Here is a 15,193-nt window from a genome sequence, read left to right as displayed (position 1 = left end):
AAAAACTGCATGTGCGAGCGAGAAGGAGCACCTCGCTCCGTCGGTCGCTCGTGCCGCGCGAGAGGCCAGCGTGCCAGGTGGGCTGTCGTGCCGGCCCGTGAGGCTGCTGTGCCGTGCCTGGGCCGGGGATGCCAGCACGCGTGCCAGCCCGGCACGGCCCTGTACTGGACGTGCCTGGCCGGCCGTGCCGTGCCTGGCCCGTGTAAGTCTGCTCGGGCCGTGCCGTGCCGTGCCGGCCCATTTGGCCAGGTAGGGTGGGAGGAAAGGCGAAAAACCAGGAAGGTGGGAGGAGGGATCGGCTGCGTCTTTTTTCGGCCGATTCGTATGTGCGACCGATTCGTTGGAAAAAAATTTGGAGACCTATTCTACCATCTCACCCCCTACAATATCCCCACGAAATCTCTACCCAAATGTTCTCCAATTCCGCCATGTCGTTGACATCTCCCTCCCTCCTCTCTTCCCCGCTCCCCTCCCGCGGCGCCCTCGTCTTCAAGAAGCCGTCTGCTTCGTCGCTCGCAGTCTCAACGGCGAGGCGTGGAGTCCGGGTGGTCGCAGAGGCCGCGGCGGTATCGTCCCCCGCATCATCGGTGTCGGCACAGCGGACCCAGCCGTCGGCAGCCGAGGTGGCGCGGACGGTGGTTGAGCTCGCGCCTTCCGGGACGCTGTCCGTCGTGGGCGCCGACGGTTGGCCGCTCGGTGTCGGCGCTCGTTTTGTCGCCGACGCCGCTGGCGCGCCCGCGCTCTGCCTAGCCACAGCGGCAGTGACCGTGCCTGATGCGCGGGCAAGTTTTCACGTTGAGGTGAGGGAACGCGGCAGTTCGACTTCATCATAGTCGAAGACGCCACCGTGCCACGCGCCAATTAGGACCACCAAAGGCCCGTGGGAATAAAATGTGGGTTAAGATCTAATTTCCCCATTAGTAGTACACCGAAGTCATGTCGTTTTCGGAGGCTCCTAATGTCCTTGGCGCTCATTTTGCGATGAATATCGAGCTAGAGTTCGGAGACGCAGTTGTGTGGCCTTAATCAGAACTACAGAGCTATTTCTTTTTTGGAAAGACAACCCTTGATCGAAGATTATATGTTTTGTTGTTGTTGTTGTAGAATTTCTCTGATGAATAGAATCGATTTTTTTCGCTGTTAATTGCACTGTGACTGAAAAACAAGAATTATGATCCTTCCAGAGGTTTGTCTTGATTTTTTTTTCCGTCCCTTATCTTGAAGTATATTTGTTCTGTCATCTGGTGTTGGATATAACTAAGAGATGTTTTGCAGTTGAAACTTTGACCCTATGAATTTCCCGTGTCAGTTTGGACTTTGATGTGTTAGATTGTTGTCATTTTGAGAATGTTCCCACATTGTAGGGCGTCCAGTGATATTTGATTCATTCTACTTATCACTTTTGGTCTGCTATTGGTAACCGTGTAGCTGTGGTGAATTTGTTCCTCAGATCTCATTCTTTCGGAATGTGAAGTGATCTCTTGATTTATGTATTGTTGTTGAACCAATGGCCGAATTCCCAACTACTTATTTTATTGCTGCATTTCACGATAAGCACTTTTTTGTTTTGCTTCATTGTGGTTCGTAAGTTTGTTGATTCGATTTCACCCTTTGATTTGGTTTTAGTCTTTAGAGTTTGATGGGAAACCAGTGTTAGTTGTAAGGGAAATCATATCGGGCCCATAGTCTAACTTTGACCTCTATGGTATGTATCATCTTCATATTATACTCACCGTTTTTTCTTCTACTTTTGGTGCTGCAGTTTCGGCAAAGTGGAGCCAGGACACCACAATGTACTTTTCTTGGTGCCTTGACTAAACCTAGTGATAAATATATGCTGAAGGTAAGAAAATTATGATATCGCATCTTGCCAAGGAGATTTTCGCATTGCACTTGTGAACTATCAGTTGATTACATAAGGAATTTTCTACTCCAGAAGTATGGGCTTACATACTATGTTGGGCACAATAATGTTGTGGCGTGGTTGCATCTCGGGCCTCCTCTTCCTCTTCCTTTGGGTGACACGTGCGACGTCCCAAACCCTACCCGCCGCCGGCATCCCCCGCCCCTCTTTCCCCCTCGTTGTTGCTAGAGGAGGCCGTCGGGCAAAGCCCGCATTGATGACGGCGGCCGCGGGGCGTTTCTTAGCTCGTTGCAGTTGCCGATGGACTTCCTGCGTTGGTGAATGTTGTTGGTTGTGGCTGCACGCCCCCTAGTCAAACACCCCTAGTTCACCTCTCCCCGCCTTGGATGTAACCCCAAAATCACCACGCCACTGCCTCTGCCTCTCTCCACCCCAGATCGAAGGGCGGGAGGCGTAGACTCGTTGCCGGGGGCAGCCGTGTGGCTTGCCGTGCGGCGTCACTTGTGGTGGCTAGGGTGAGCGGCGGGCCTTGCTTTGGCGTTCGTGTCTACTGATGGCAACATCAGGTCGACCGGCTAACCGCAATGAGTCTCGGGGCCCCTGCCGCCTCCTTCCTTCCCCCCTCTCTCATGTCCCTCCTCGCCTTGGGAAGCATGATGGCTGCAAAGGAGCAACCTTTTTCCTGGTTGGCTAGTACTGGTCGGCGGATCCAGGGGAGCATGGTGGCTGCAAAGGCCCCTTGCCGACTGAGCGGAAATCGACGACGGTGAGTAGTTAGCCAATATTTAGCTTAGTTGGTTTGAGGAGGTTTCTTACGGCTGTCAGGACAAGAAGAACAGTGGTTCGCTCCACTACCGGTGAGAGATCGGTGTGGGTAGGTGATGTTGGAGATGCTCCTGGCATGGTAACTGCCTTAGGTAGCTACGTTGTCTCGGTGCTCGACTGGAGGCGGGCTTCGTTGGTGCTCTGACATGGTGATTGGCAGCGTGTCGCGAGTGTTCGGCGATGCGTGCCTTATTACCTTGCCCGTTGTGCCCATTATTCACGCAACTAGTCCTCTTCCCTCGTAGTCTTCGTTGATTTTTACTTGGCACGGCCCTGGGTGTTGTTGTGTGTGCAAGCATTATACCACATATCTGGGCACCCTTGTCGTGGATCTGGGATGGCTAGTGCAAGGGCCCTCTAGCCACAGGTTGGCTCCTAGGGATGGCGTCGTGGCTGGTCCGTGCTCATCTTTGATGCGTGGCGTGTGTTGGCCTCTGTTGGCGGGGTGGCGGCCATACATGTTATCTAGCGAGCGTGATTGTAGGTAGAGCTTGGATCTTGCTGTTGTGACTTGGCAGGGTTGTTGTTGATGCATGAGTTGTGGCCATGGTGCTCCGAGAAAAGCCATGCATGACCTTTGTCCGTGCCAATGTCGACGCCTTTGGGCGTCGTTTCCTCAGTGTCATTGAGTAGCCCAAGTCCACCTCCGTCCCTTGTGGTCTAATCCTGGGTGAAAACCTAGATATGGCTTGTCGGATTGGATGCTGACAGCATCGACAATGTCGCTCCCTCCCTTTAGGCGTTGTTTTTGGTTGTCTGGCCCTAGGTTGACGAACGTGCTCGTAGGTCTGTCTGCATCACACCCGCACGAATACCATGGATGGCATGGCTAGCAGATTGCGGAGAATCCCATGTCATGGCATCTTGGTCACATAGGTGCACTCGATGGATCTTGACTGATGGCTGCTGGCAGCTGTGTGGTGGTGTGGCGTTCATAACGCAAGTGGCGTATGGTGTTACCGTGGCCTCGACACCCGTGGCGGTGTGTGGCAGTGGTCTGCGACTTCATCAACTATGTCGTCTCAAATGCAAGAGCGACCTAATTCTGCCCTTCTTCGTAGAGTCAGATGCTCTCTTCTCGTGTTGGGGGTCTCTGTTCTGTGCGCTTGTGTGGATGACATCCAGTTGTAACGCATGTTTTGCGACAGTCGATTGTGTTCTTGCCTTGAGTGGTCGGTTGTTTCAGCCTAGTGTTAGGCTTGTAATTTGTTACTCTATTCTATTGAGCCGCAAGCCTTGCGTTTTCTCGAAAATAATGATAATGTTATGGCGTATTTGAATGAGCAAATCGAACTGCTTGGCCGTGATTCTGGACTCTTCCTGAAAAAGTTAGCATTTAGTTTATTTGGAATATTTCTGTTAGTTCTAGTCTCTCAAAACTTAATGCATTATGAATGGCAGATTGTTCAATTCTTGTGTAGTTGGACTAATGGTTTGTAATGTGCTGAACTGAATTACGCAGAAGCTGTCTACTAGGTGGGAAACCAAATTTGGGGAGGAGATAGATGAAGATCGTTTGTATCTAATATCTGTAGAGCGGATCTTGCACATGGAAGACTTCAACGAGGTAGGTCACATTTATTTCTTCTAGTACTTGGGTTTTCGCATATTCTGATGTTAGTAAAGGGAGGGTCCTTAGTCTAGTACTACTAGCATGTTTGTTGTAACAATCCCAGTTCTAAACTTGCTTAGATCTCCCTACTTCGACCTAACCCCATATGGGTAGCAACTGGGTTGCGTTTTAGTCTGGCTTCACGCAGAACAATTGGTCGAGAGTTACTACCATTGGATGGCCGAGCTTATATGTTTGAGTATGGCTTTTCTCCTTAAGAAAGGTGGACTAATCCCTACAACTGCACACATATAGTGGGCCTGTGGCCACATGTGGACCAAATCCTGGACTAAACCTTGGTGATATAAACCGCATAGGTGGCCCGATCTTCACGATTTGGAGGTGGATTTGAGGAAGCAACACAAGAACAAGGGTAAGCAAAGGGGAAACAAGAGGAAAACACTCACATAGGACAAGATCTACAAATTTGAAGTCAATACGAGAGATGCATCTTAGATCCAAGAACAACTAAGGAAATAAAGGGTAACAAGGGTGGTTATTCCCTAATCCCTAGGAGATATAGATGTCTTGAGAGATAGTTCTTCTCCAACTTCTAAGATGAGCAAAGCGCTCTTAAGATCTAGTTTATGCTTTGCTAAATTCTAGAAAATGAAGGAGGTGCGAATTATATAGGTCCTAGGGCACGAGGCATAAGTCAGGGGTACAAAGGACATCCCATAATTACTCGTAGGCAGACTTGTGGGCAAGAAGGGGGTGGGGGGTTGCGCACGGGTCCCATGGGCATGGGGTGTCCAAAGAGCTTATGGCTTGACCCTGTGGGCATGGGGGTGCAGGACCCCGTGCGGAGAGCTTTTGCTCACTTTTGAACAACGGATGCCGTCTTCTTCTCCTCCTCCTTGTTGCTCCTTCCTCACTTTCCCTTGGAGGTCCTCATTTTGCCTTTTGGAGCCGATAGCGCAAAGTTGTCCTGATGTTTCAATGAGATAGTAACTATTGATTTCTGTGGAGTCGACTTTGACGATTCGACTACAAACATGCGATGACGTTGCGCCTTAGTAATCGCTAAACCAACTCCTAGAGGTTATTGACCATGTCGGAGCACGATCAACCTGACCACGAAGCTCTATTCCCTGCAAGAATCGAAGAACAAGCAAGAACTAAGATTTGCAATCTGAATTTTATAAATAAAAGATAATGATTATTGATGAAAGTTGGGGTTCTGTATGGTCTTGGCATGGTCGTTCGACACAAAGTACATAAAGTTGCTATGGCTAACTTTTAACTAAACAAAACCCAAGTCTAAATGATACCCTAAGGGCTGTATTTATAGTGAGACAATTAAGAATTTCATCCACCCTTGACAAGGTGAGACTAAAATCCTTTCTAAGTCGTTTTCCCTACAGACTCGAAAACAACCTATGATATGGTATTTCGAAATTACATGGGACTGGCCCAAAAATGATGAAAATCATGAAGTGACATCTTGTATATTGTGTCCAAGTCTTCATACGTCATTATGGCAGCTTCAAAATCATGTCATCCCCACTTGAAGCTCCACTTTTGTTCCTTGTGCACGCGTCTTCATCTCCATGGTTGATTATGTTCCAATGTCCATCCCTCTTGTCAATGCTAGGCCCTTCATTCCTAAACAACACAAAAGTATCCAATTTAGGCAGCGTTATGTTCTCATGAACATTAGAAACATTACAAAGAGACGAAAGTACCTGATAATTTAATTTGTGTGTTTGAGCTCTAGTAATTGATCCATTATGTGTAGCAGTAGGGGATATGGGTGTAAGAGTGTTAGGATGTCCTTATCATCCTCCCCTTCTTAAATTGAAGTTGTCCTCGATGGAAGCTCATCTTCCTCTTCCAAACAAGGCTTCAAATCTGCAATGTTACATGTGGAACTAACCGTAAAATTTGCAGACCATCAACATGTGCCATTAGCTTAGACATGCGCAATTAGGAAATCTGTCTTTGTGTAAATGTAACCAAACAAGATCTTCAGGTGCAAAGACAACATGTTTTCTACCTTTATCTTTAGCAAGTTTGTATTTAGCATTCATTCGCTCAATGTTTTCCTTAGTTAGCTCCTGTATTTTTAAGATAAATTCAACCCGTTGTTTTGCATCAAAATTAACCCTTCTTCGAAGATGAAAGAGGCAACAAATCAATGAGTGTACGAGGCTTAGTGGTAGAATGCATTGAACGATTATAAGCGAATTCAATATGAGGCAAACATTCTTTCTATATTTGTAAGCTATTCTTTAAAACAGTCCTAGGCATAGTAGACAAAGTTCTATTGACTATTTCAGTTTGTTGATGAGTTTGGGAGTCAGGTAGTACTAAGAAAACAGTTTAGTGATTTTAGTCCCTAATTTAGCCCATAAATATCTCCAAAAGTGGCCAAGAAATTTAGTATCATGATCTAAAACAGTAGTATTTGATACACCATGCAAGTGGACAATTTCATGAAAGAACAAATCGACAACATTAGCATTGTGTCTTTTTGAAAATTTGCTGACGACAACAAATATGGTAGCCCTCCCCTTCTTTGTTCGAGGTAAACCTAAAACAAAGTCCATGGATATGTCCTCCCATGAAACATTAGGTACATATATAAACCATGAGGATTGAGTCGTGACTTAGCTTTTTGACATGTAGTGCAGCGAGCAACAAAACACTTAACATCTCATCTCATCTTTGGTCAAAAGAAATGTGTAGCAAATACGTCCTTTGTCTTCTTCATGCCAAAATAACAACAACAACAACAACAAAGCCTTTAGTCCCAAACAAGTTGGGGTAGGCTAGAGGTGAAACCCATAAGATCTCGCAACCAACTCATGGCTCTGGCACATGGATAGCAAGCTTCCACGCACCCCTGTCCATAGCTAGCTCTTTGTCGATACTCCAATCCTTCAGGTCTCTCTTAACGGACTCCTCCCATGTCAAATTCGGTCGACCCCGCCCTCTCTTGACATTCTCCGCACGCTTTAGCCGTCCGCTATGCACTGGAGCTTCTGGAGGCCTGCGCTGAATATGCCCAAACCATCTCAAACAATGTTGGACAAGCTTCTCCTCAATTGGTGCTACCCCAACTCTATCTCGTATATCATCATTCCGGACTCGATCCTTCCTCGTGTGGCCACACATCCATCTCAACATACGCATCTCCGCCAAACTGTCCTATTAATCCTCCACACGTCTCCTGCAAAAACAAAAGACAAACGGAGCTAGTTGGAATGCATAGTTTGTTAGCACGGAACACAAATCCATCATGAACTTGTTCCATCTTTCTTCTTTATAATTTTGCATTACATCTTCAAATTCAACATCATGCACATATTGATCTCTGACGGGCTCCAAACTAAACATTTTAAAGTCAAGTTATGAAAGCATAGTATAGTGATGAGACCATGTATCATCAATAATATTTTCTTTACCCTTATTGTGTTTAATGACATAAGGAAAAATCTAGCATGTTTATGGTTCAGTTTTGCTTGACTTCTAATATGTTTCAAAAATTCATGATCAGAATGTATAACAAATTCTTTGGGCCATAATAATGCTGCCAAGTTTCTAAAGTCAGAGCATAAGTAGAATAGTTCAAACTAGGGACACTCAACTCAATTTTTCAAAGAAGTATGCAATGAGTTTACCATCTTGTGTTATTAAAATCAGGAAGTTGGAGCAAAGGAGCATGTGCTAACTTCTCTTTCTATACCGTGAAGGCTTTTTCTTGTGCGGTAGCCCAAGCAAAAGGTACCATCTTTTTTGCAAGCTCATTAAGAGGTGCAACAATGGTGCTGAAATCTCTCACATACCGTCTATGGAAAGCAACAAGTCCAAGAAAACTCCCCATTTCTGTGATCGTTTTGGGTTGTGGCCAACTCCCAATCACTTCAATTTTGGCTCTAGCAACTTCAATTCCCTATATAGTAATAACATAGCCAAGAAATGCTACTTGGTCGGTGCGAAAGGTGCACTCCCCAAAGTTACCAAACAAACGTGCATCTTGTAGAACAATAAAAAGTTAAAAACAGAACGTAAATGATCCAAGTGTTCCTCCGAAGATTTGTTATAAATCAGTATATCTTCAAAATAGACTACATCAAATCGTCCAATGAAAGCACGTTCATTAATCTCATGAAAGTGCTAGGTGCATTAGTCAACTCAAAAGGCATGACTATCCACTTATATAAGCCGAACTTAGTTTTAAATGTTGTTTTTCATTCATCTCCCAATTTCATGTGAATTTGATGGTATCCACTACGCAAATCAATTTTAGAGAACATGGTAGAGCCACTTAATTCATCAAGCATATTTATCTAGCCTAGAATTAGGATGACGATATCAAATAATAGTATTATTAATGGCTCTACAATCAACACATATAGGGCATGTTCCATCCTTTTTTGGCACTACTATAACAGGAACAACACAAGGACTAAGGGATTCGTGTATATAACCTTTGTCGAGTAACTCTTGTACTTGACGATGAATCTCCTTCGTCTCCTTTGGATTGGAATGGTATGGCAGCATGTCGCACAGTTGGGCAGTAAGGCACCAGGAATTAAGTTAATCTTATGCTCAATCCCTCAAATAGGTGGTAATCCCGATGGCACTTCTTGTGGATAAACATCAACGAACTCATGCAAAATGTTAGCGACAACATGAGACAAAGAGTCCTCAAATGAAAATAATGCGTCTTTACACACAAAAGCATAGCAAGCATGCTTGCTAACATCCAGATTGATAAGTAAAAATGGACTTTTCAATTTTATTTCATTCGCAAGAGAGGATGATGATCTGTTATTAGTCCTATGTTGCTCAAATTCTTTTGCCACAGTTTGATTTTTACTCTTGTTTTGCTCCTATTTTGCTTTACTATCTCTAGTAAGATCATCTTTCAATATTTGTTCAGGAGACATCGGAAGTAAAGCAATATTTTTATCCATATGAACAAGAGTATATTGATTTGTCCTAGCATGGTGTACAATTTTTTATATCAAATTATCATGGTCTACCAAGTAAAAGGGAGCATGCTTGCATGGGTGCCACATCACAATCAACAAAATTAGCAACAATACTAAAATGCACACGAACAATACGTGTTACCTTAACCTTGTTGTTGTTGTTGAACCACTCGATATAATAAGGAGGATGCGGTCTCGTGGTGAGGGACAACTTCTCCATCTTCATGCTAGCCAAGTTGTTGCAACTCCCTCTATCAATGATGCCGTGAACTGAACGTTCCTTCAGAACTCCCTTTGTATGGAACGAATTGTGTCTTTGATTTTACTCAACTTGGGTCATCTGCACCCTCAAAGCCATATGAGCAACCAAACTAGCATACCTGTCGGCGTCGTCAGCGGCCATATATTTCATATCTTGATCAAATTCATTGCCACCCTGTTCTTCACGTGGAATAAGAGTCAGCATATCCTCATTGTAGTCACTAGCGGACTCATACCACCATCTTCAGTAACGATCATCACATGCTTGGATGGGCATTGGCTCGCATAATGACCCACACTAGTACAACAAGCACATTTAATATCACGATCACATGTTTGACCTGTGGATGCCATGGATGACGAGGAACTCTGTGCAACACCATCAGGTGTGCTCTTGGCTGATGCTGGTGGTGTCTGTTTTGTTGTCTTTGTTGAAGACTTGAAGTTGGCGTCGAAAGGTGGTGCAGTAGGACGTGTGGAAGTAGAAGACGCACACAATATCCACGATGAAGGTCGTGCTGCAGAAAAGTTAGTCCGTGCCGTGGTTTGTTGATCCTACACTTGAAGCTTTGCAAGCAAGATCGAATAAGTGAGTGATGTTATACTCCTTATACTCGTAAGATGGTTTGAATATCTCTGTTTAGCCCACCCAATAAACGTGCAAGCATACCTTTATTATTTTCTTCAATACCACATCTAAGCAACCGAGTTTGCATTTCCCGATAATATTCCTCTACATATTCCTCTACATATTCCCGCCACATGTATTGCCGGGAAGATTTGGCCCAAGTGTTCATCAAAACATTCAAGGGGACATGCAAGCGGCCCGCTGGACTGACTGAGTTGCAACACTGCGTTCAGAAACCGAATGGAACCTTGAGGGAGTACATTCAACGTTGGTCCACTCTACATCATGTGGCGGAGAATGTCACCGAACATCAGGTTGTCTGCGCCTTCAAAGCGGGAGTCAGATATCAGGAGCTCATCCTGAAATTCGGTCGGTCGAAGCCCTTGTCTCTGAGACGAATGATGGAAATTGCCACTCGGTTGCAAATGGGGAAGAGGAAGACTTGCGCAATGGCAAAGGGAAAACCAATGAAGCCAGTCCTGGAGGTAATAATTCCAATCAAAAACAGAAGCGCAAGGTTGATGGTTCGACTCAAGCTGAGGCCGTAGCTCTGGCCGGACAAGCTAAGAACAAGGGGAAAGCTAAGGAAAAGTGGGTCGCGAAGAAGAAGAAAGATCAGTCAGGCAATGACATCCTCGGTCAACCGTGTCAGATTCATACTAAAAAAGACGAAGACGACAACCTGATATTGCCTAAACATACCACTCGGCAGTGCAGATTGCTCATGCAACAATTCCGAGAGGGTCAGTCGGGCGACAAGAGTCCAGATGACACCGACGATGGAGATAAGGCGGAAGCTTACCTCAACGTCAATGCGACTTTGATGATCTTTGCTGATGTTGAGAGCAAGAGTCGACTGAAAGTTATCAATCTGGAAGTGAACATGGCTATGCCAGCAACAACCAAGTTCCTGAATTGGTCAAAGACGCCGATCACCTTCGATCAGTCAGATCACCCCGCTTACAATGCGACCCCCGGACAGCAGGCGCTGGTGGTTGATCCTATAGTAGAAGGCACCCGGTTGCGCAAGGTCCTCATGGACGGCGGCAGTGGGCTGAACATACTTTACGAAGAGACCATGAAGGGAATGGGCATCCCTATGTCCCGCCTCAGTGAGAGCAGCATGCAGTTCCACGGGGCAATTCCCGGAAAGAAAGCAAAGTCACTCGGTCAGATCGCCCTGGATGTGGTCTTTGGTGATGAGAAGCATTTTCGGAAGGAAAAGCTGACCTTTGATGTAGTTGACTTCCGCAGTGCCTATCACGCCATCTCGGCCTGCTTATGCACGTTTCATGGCCCGTCCATCCTACGTGTATCTCAAGCTCAAGATGCCTGGCCCGAAAGGCGTAATCACTGTCGCTGGCAGTAGACAGCGTGCTGAAGAGTGTTTGCAACAAGGATCTCGGATTGCGGATGAGTAGATGGCAGTCGCCGAGCTAGAAGAGTACAAGAAGACCGCTGATCCGAGTGACCCGTTGCGCTTCAAGAAACCGACTGTGGAGTCCGCTTTTCAGTCGGCCGACGAGACGAAGCCAGTACATATTCACCCGGAAGACCCCAATGTCGCGCCCACCAACATATCTACAACACTTGACAGCAAATAGGAAGCCGAGCTCATCCAGTTCCTCCATGAGAACTGGGACATCCTCGCATGGAAGCCATCTGACATGCCGGGTGTACCCAGGGAACTGGCTGAGCACCGATTACGAGTCGACACGAAGGCCAAGCCTGTGAAGGAGCATCTCGGCCGCTTAGCCACAGAAAAGAGGAAGGCGATTGGAAAGGAAATCGCTCGGCTTCTGACGGATGAGTTATTCAGTCGACATATCAAGGTTTATATGGATGACATTAGTGGTCAAGTCAAAGAAAGTTTCCAACCTGCTGACTGACCTCGCCGAGACTTCATAAACCTGTGACGATACGACATCAAGCTTAATCCAGCGAAGTGCACTTTCAGGGTGTCGGGGGGTAAATTACTTGGATTCCTCGTTTTCGAACGAGGGATAGATGCCAACCCTGAAAAGATTAGTGCGGTAGTTTGGATGAAGCGTCCGGAACGCCTTCATGACGTGCAGAAGCTCACAGGTTGCCTTGCAGCCTTGAGTCGATTCATCTCGCGCCTCGGTAAGAAGGCACTGCCTTTGTACCGATTGATGAAGAAGTCCGATTCGTTCGAGTGGACTCCTGAAGCCCAGACAGCGTTTGTTGAACTCAAAGCCCTGCTTTCCACCCAGCCGGTGCTTGCTGCTCTGAACAGCCAAGAGCCATTGCTCTTGTACATTGCGGCTAGGGGTGGAATTCGAGCTAAGTGGAGTCAGCTTGACTCGACTCGCTAAAGCTCGTTTCATTAACGAGCTAGCTCGACTCGACTCGTTACTATAACGAGCTCAAATCCAAAATTGGCTCGACTCGTATAACTATTCCCGAGCTAGCTCGTTTAGCTTGTTAAGCTCGTTAAAGATATGAACATAAAACCTTACAAATACGATAAAAACATTAATTGGGAAATTTAACATGTACATATATGGTCATGCACCTGTGAGTCTCCTGGGGTGAGTGAATGGGCCTTGTGTTGGGACGCAAGGTGTTTAGTGGCTGTTTTCTACTACCCCTAAAAAATGTTTATTTTTTCATCGAGCCTAACGAGTTACACGAGTACTCGTGAGATCGGCTCGTTTAACTTGGTCTATAAAAGATCTTAAACTAAAGCTTGACTTGACTCATTATTGTTCGAGTTCGAGTCGATTCGAGCCGAGTCACGAGCTACTCATTTAACTCGCGAGCTTCGAGCTTTTTTTCCAGCCCTAATTGTGGCCACATGCCAAGTTGTTAGCACTGTCCTCACCATGAGCGGGAAGAAGAGGGCAAGGCATACAAAGTTCAACGTCCAGTCTACTAAATTTTGAAGTTCTGACTTCGTCCAAGCAGAGATATCCTCATTACCAGAAGCTCGTCTATGCTATTTACCTGACCGCGAAGAAGGTAGCTCATTACATTCAAGAACACACAATATCAGTCGATAGCGATGCCCCGTTGTCTGAGATTATGAACAACCGGGATGTGACTGGTCGAGTGGCGAAGTGGGCTATTGAGCTCTTGCCCATGGACATCAAATTCGAAGCAAAAAGGGCGATCAAGTCCCAAGCATTAGCAGATTTCCTAGCCGAATGGACAGAGCAACAACAGCCGACTCAAGGTCGTCCTGAACACTGGACCATGTTTTTTGATGGCTCCAAGATGTTGAATGGTTCGGGCGCTGCGGTAGTCCTGGTGTCTCCAGAAGGCGATCGACTCAGCTATGCTTTGCAGATCTACTTTGTTTCCCTCCAACAATGAGGCCGAGTACGAAGCTCTCCTCTATGGATTACATATGGCCATCACACTTGGCATCTGTCGCTTGATGGTCTACGGTGACTTGGATCTCGTTGTGAATCAAGTGATGAAGGAATGGGACATCAGAAGCCCTGCCATGACGGGATATTGCAACGCAGTGAGAAAGTTGCAGAAGAAATTCGAGGGTCTAGAGCTTCACCACATCCCTCGAGCTAAGAACCAAGCAGCTGATGACCTGACAAAGATCGGTTCAAGGAATGGGACATCAGAAGCCCTGCCATGATGGGATATTGCAACGCAGTGAGAAAGTTGGAGAAGAAATTCGAGGGTCTAGAGCTTCACCACATCCCTTAAGCTAAGAACCAAGCAGCCGATGACCTGGCAAAGATCGGTTCCACTCGGAAACTGCTACCCAACAACGTGTTCCTTGAGCACCTTCATTCAAAGAGCCCCCGCAAGTAGTCGGACCCTCCGATTCGACTGAAGTTGAGATCCCAGCAGTTATAGACTTGGTCATGAAGATTCTGGCGGTCACGCCCGATTGGACTGTACCTTATATTGCGTACCTGCTTAGGCAGGAGCTTCTAGAGGACGAGGTCAAAGCGCGTCAAACTTTTCGCAGATCCAAGGCCTTCATTGTGATGGGCGACCAACTGTTCAGAAGGAGCGTCACCGGCGTGACTCAACGCTGAATCTCCCCATAGGAAGGCCAATGATCCTTGAGGAGATCCACTCGGGAACTTGCGGACACCACGCGTCCTCTCGGGCGATCGTGGCTAAAGGTTACCGAGCAGGTTTTTACTGGCCACGTCTCATGCGCGATTTGGAGCACGCTGCTGGAGCCCGGGTCACCGAATTGCCGTCTGTTCTTTGGGGGCCGAGGACGACCCCCAATCGGTCTACCAAACGCACTACCTTTTTCATGGTGTATGGAGCAGAGGCTGTCCTGCCGAGTGATCTGCTCCACAATTCACCCCGAGTGGAATTGTACTCTGAAGCCGAGTTGGAGCTGGCACGCCAGGACGACGTTGACCTCCTGGAAGAGGAGAGAGAGATGGCCCTCATCCGCTCGGCCACATATCAACAGGACATGTGGTGCTTCCATGACAGACACATCAGGGGTCGTGCCTTTCAGGAAAGTGATCTTGTGCTCTGAGTGGATTAGCAGAGGCCTCATAAACTTGCTCCCACATGGGAAGGCCCCTTTATCGTTTCAAAGGTTCTGCATAAAGGAGCGTACAGGCTCTACAACCTCCTGAAGAATATAGATGAGCCCCGCGCTTGGAATGCCGACCTGCTTCGGCGGTTTTATACTTGACGTCGACATGTTAAGATGTAATAAAAGCACAGTGATATTTGATAAATAAAAGCATTTCTTTTCCGGTACTTCATTGAGTTCACCTTTACACACTTGAGCCCAACCCCCCTATGGGTGAACGCTCGTCAGCTTAGTTGCGAACCAATTTCTCCTAAGTTAAAAAACTACTCCGAGTGACGAACTTCCCTCTCACTCGAGGGCTTAACCGCGAACCAGCTTTCGCCTAAGTTAAAAAGCTACTCCGAGTGACGAACTTCCCTCTCACTCGGGGGCTTAGCCGTGAACCAGCTTTCGCCTAAGTTAAAAAACTACTCTGAGTGGCGAACTTCCCTCTCACTCGGGGGCTTATCTGCGAACCAGCTTTCGCCTAAGTTAAAAAACTACTCCGAGTGACGAACTTCCCTCTCACTTG

The 15,193-nt window shown here is 46.6% G+C and overlaps 1 protein-coding gene across 1 annotated transcript in view; it reads left to right on the top strand.

The window, feature by feature from the left end:
- Positions 1-338: 338 nt before the first annotated feature.
- LOC119340849 (glutamyl-tRNA reductase-binding protein, chloroplastic-like) overlaps positions 339-15,193 on the top strand; it is a 25,706-nt gene continuing 10,851 nt past the window's right edge. Inside the window, exons 1-3 of the mRNA XM_037612757.1 lie at positions 339-800; positions 1,763-1,843; positions 4,152-4,256. Of these exons, the coding sequence (XP_037468654.1) occupies positions 411-800; positions 1,763-1,843; positions 4,152-4,256 (576 nt within the window). The 5' untranslated portion in view covers positions 339-410. The remainder of the gene's footprint in view (positions 801-1,762; positions 1,844-4,151; positions 4,257-15,193) is intronic.

Source organism: Triticum dicoccoides, chromosome 7B (assembly GCF_002162155.2).
Source record: "Triticum dicoccoides isolate Atlit2015 ecotype Zavitan chromosome 7B, WEW_v2.0, whole genome shotgun sequence".
Taxonomy (NCBI): domain Eukaryota; kingdom Viridiplantae; phylum Streptophyta; class Magnoliopsida; order Poales; family Poaceae; genus Triticum; species Triticum dicoccoides.
Note: the sequence above shows the minus strand (reverse complement) of the source record. Positions and strands in the feature narration are given on the sequence as shown.